The sequence below is a fragment of the Cyprinus carpio genome, chromosome B21 (assembly GCF_018340385.1).
Source record: "Cyprinus carpio isolate SPL01 chromosome B21, ASM1834038v1, whole genome shotgun sequence".
Classification (NCBI taxonomy): Eukaryota; Metazoa; Chordata; class Actinopteri; order Cypriniformes; family Cyprinidae; genus Cyprinus; species Cyprinus carpio.
In genome coordinates this window covers 47,036-49,638 of record NC_056617.1, presented here as the reverse complement: position 1 = coordinate 49,638, position 2,603 = coordinate 47,036, and the positions used below count along the sequence as shown (strand labels likewise).

The 2,603-nt window shown below is 39.1% G+C and overlaps 1 protein-coding gene across 1 annotated transcript; it reads left to right on the top strand.

Moving 5' to 3' along the window:
* The first annotated feature begins 525 nt into the window (after positions 1-525).
* LOC122141247 (epidermal growth factor-like protein 8) lies at positions 526-2,515 on the top strand. Its single transcript, XM_042747940.1, has 4 exons — positions 526-678; positions 1,857-1,982; positions 2,065-2,174; positions 2,304-2,515. Exons 1-4 carry the CDS (start codon positions 599-601, stop codon positions 2,405-2,407), a joined length of 420 nt encoding a protein of 139 aa, XP_042603874.1. The 5' UTR covers positions 526-598; the 3' UTR covers positions 2,408-2,515.
* The last annotated feature ends 88 nt before the right edge of the window (positions 2,516-2,603 follow it).

The window sequence follows — 2,603 nt, the reverse complement described above, 5'->3', positions numbered from 1 at the left end:
TTCTTATCCTTTCTGGGCGGTTTGAAGGGTTGAAAGTGCAAATGAGAAACTGCAAGAAGGCTTTACAATCATTATGAGTAGGCTTTGGGGGAAAACATACTGAAGATTTTATGATAACATATTTCAAAAACATACTTCAAAAGCAGTTGTTCTGTGTCAGATGTGGATGAGTGTAAGGAAGGTCATCGCTGCTCACAGAAGTGTGTGAATACGGAGGGGAGTTATCGGTGTGTGTGTCAGGACGGATTCAGTCTGGCTGAAGATGAAATAACGTGTTCAAGAATTCCTGCTCCCTCCCCGCCGCCCACCGGGCCTCCAGAAGCAGAAGATCGCTCATCCAGAAGCCATGTTGGTAAGACATGTATACATTATCATCAGCCGCAGACATACTGATGTAGAGACCCATCATCCACACTGGCTTAACACTCAGAGACTCAGAGTAATAGATACAAGAACGATGAATCTCCAGACAGAATTTCCAGACATGAATTTCTTTACAAAAATGTTGAGATATATATNAGCTGATAGAGTTGGTTGTACCTGAGGTGGACACACTCACCTGAGCGAGCGACAGATAGACAGACAGAGAGAGAGAGAGATGTACACAGTGGTGCTGCTCTCCTCCTCTCTGTTTCTCCTGCATGTGACCTGCACACCTCAGATTCACGGTCATCACGGGTAAATGCACACACTGTAGCGTCTGTAGTGCCAGGAAATGTCAATTCTCATGCTCTAAGGGGTCAGTGGTCAATATAAGGTTAAAGGTCAACACATATAATAGCAGCTAATTACATCAGACTGTCGTGTCCAGTTACAGCTGATGGACAGCAAAGCTTTTGATGCAAAAACAACATGTACACATCTTCATTTTGTTCAAAAGTTTTCACCCCCAGGCTCTTAATGCTTGGTTTTTCCTTCTGGAGCATCAGAGAGCGTTTGAACCTTCTGTAATAGTTGCATTTGAGTCCCTCAGTTGTCCTCAGTGAGAAAAGATGGATCTCAAAATCATACAGTCATTGTTGGAAAGGGTTCAAATACACAAAACTGCTGGAAAACCAGAGAATTAGTGGGAGTTGAAGGATTTTTCTGAAGAACAGCAGGCTGTTTAGCTGTTCAGGATAAACGAGGGACTCAACAACTGTCACAAAATAAAAAACACAGCTGTGGATCATTCAGGTAATAACACAGTATTAAGAATCAAGGGGATGTGAACTTTTGAACGGGTAATTTTTATAAATTCAACTATTCTTTTCTCTTGTGGACTATATGTTAACGTCAGGTCAGTAACATAATAATAATTAACATTTTGAAGATTCTGCAAGGTGTATGTAAACTTTTGACTTCAACTGTATATACATACTACTGTTTGGGGTCAGGTTTTTTGTTTTTTAACTTTTATTCAGTAAGGATCCATTAATTTGATAAATGTATTTATAATGTTATAAAATGTTTCTCTTTCAAATAAATGCTTTCTATTCTTAAAAAAGCCTGAAAAAAGTAGATCATGGCTTCCACAACAATATTAAGCAGCACCACTGTTTTCAGCATTGATACAGAGGTTTCTTGAGCAGCAAATCAGCATATTAGAATGATTTCTGAAGGATCATGTGACACTGAAGACTGGAATAATGATGCTGAAAAATCAGCTTTGCTTCACAGGAATAAAATTACATTTTAAAATTGAAAACAGTCATAATATTTCATAATTGTATAGGTTTTACTGTATTTTTGATCAGATAAATGCAGCCTTGGTAAACTTACGTGGCTTCTGTCAAAAACATCAAAATCTTACCAACAGTAGTGTATATATATATATATATATAAGCAGTGTTTGTGCATAACTGTGTGTGTTTCAGGAGGAGAGTGTGTGTTGGAGATGCCTGGAGTCGTCGTGTGTCTCACAGCACAGAGTCGTTTCTTCAGCCCGTACACAAACCCTACATCACCATGTGCCAAAACCACCGCATGTGTAGCACATACAAGTAAGAACACACAAAACACATCAAAATACATATTATACTTCACAATGTATCAGCGTTTCACTGGACTGTGTGTGTTTTACAGGACAATCTACAGGATTTCTTACAGGCAGGTGAGCAGAGCAGCTCCTAATGTACACATTTACCCAGAATGCTGTCCGGGATGGAGACGCATGCATTCACACTGTAACCAAGGTAATGGACATCATACTGCATAACATGAGCCATGAATGTGTTTTCTCTTGGGATTGTAACTGCATGCATGTCTGTGTGTGTGTGTGTGTGTGTGTGTGTGTGTGTGTGTTTACATATGTCTCTCTCTAGCGGTGTGTGCGCAGTCTTGTGCAAACGGAGGCTCTTGTGTAAGGCCTAATCACTGTGCATGTCTGAAAGGATGGACGGGACGATACTGTCAAACAGGTACTTGATAATACACATAAATGGTCATTTAGAACAGTTACAGTTATGCTTATGGCACATGCTTTATGAACTGAGTTGCATGCACATAGAATTGATGTACATGGACAAAACCAACAAATATACATATACAAATAAATACAAACACAATTTGAGAATATTTTTGCTTTGTACATTTATTTTAAAGGGCTTTATTTGCTCTTTTAT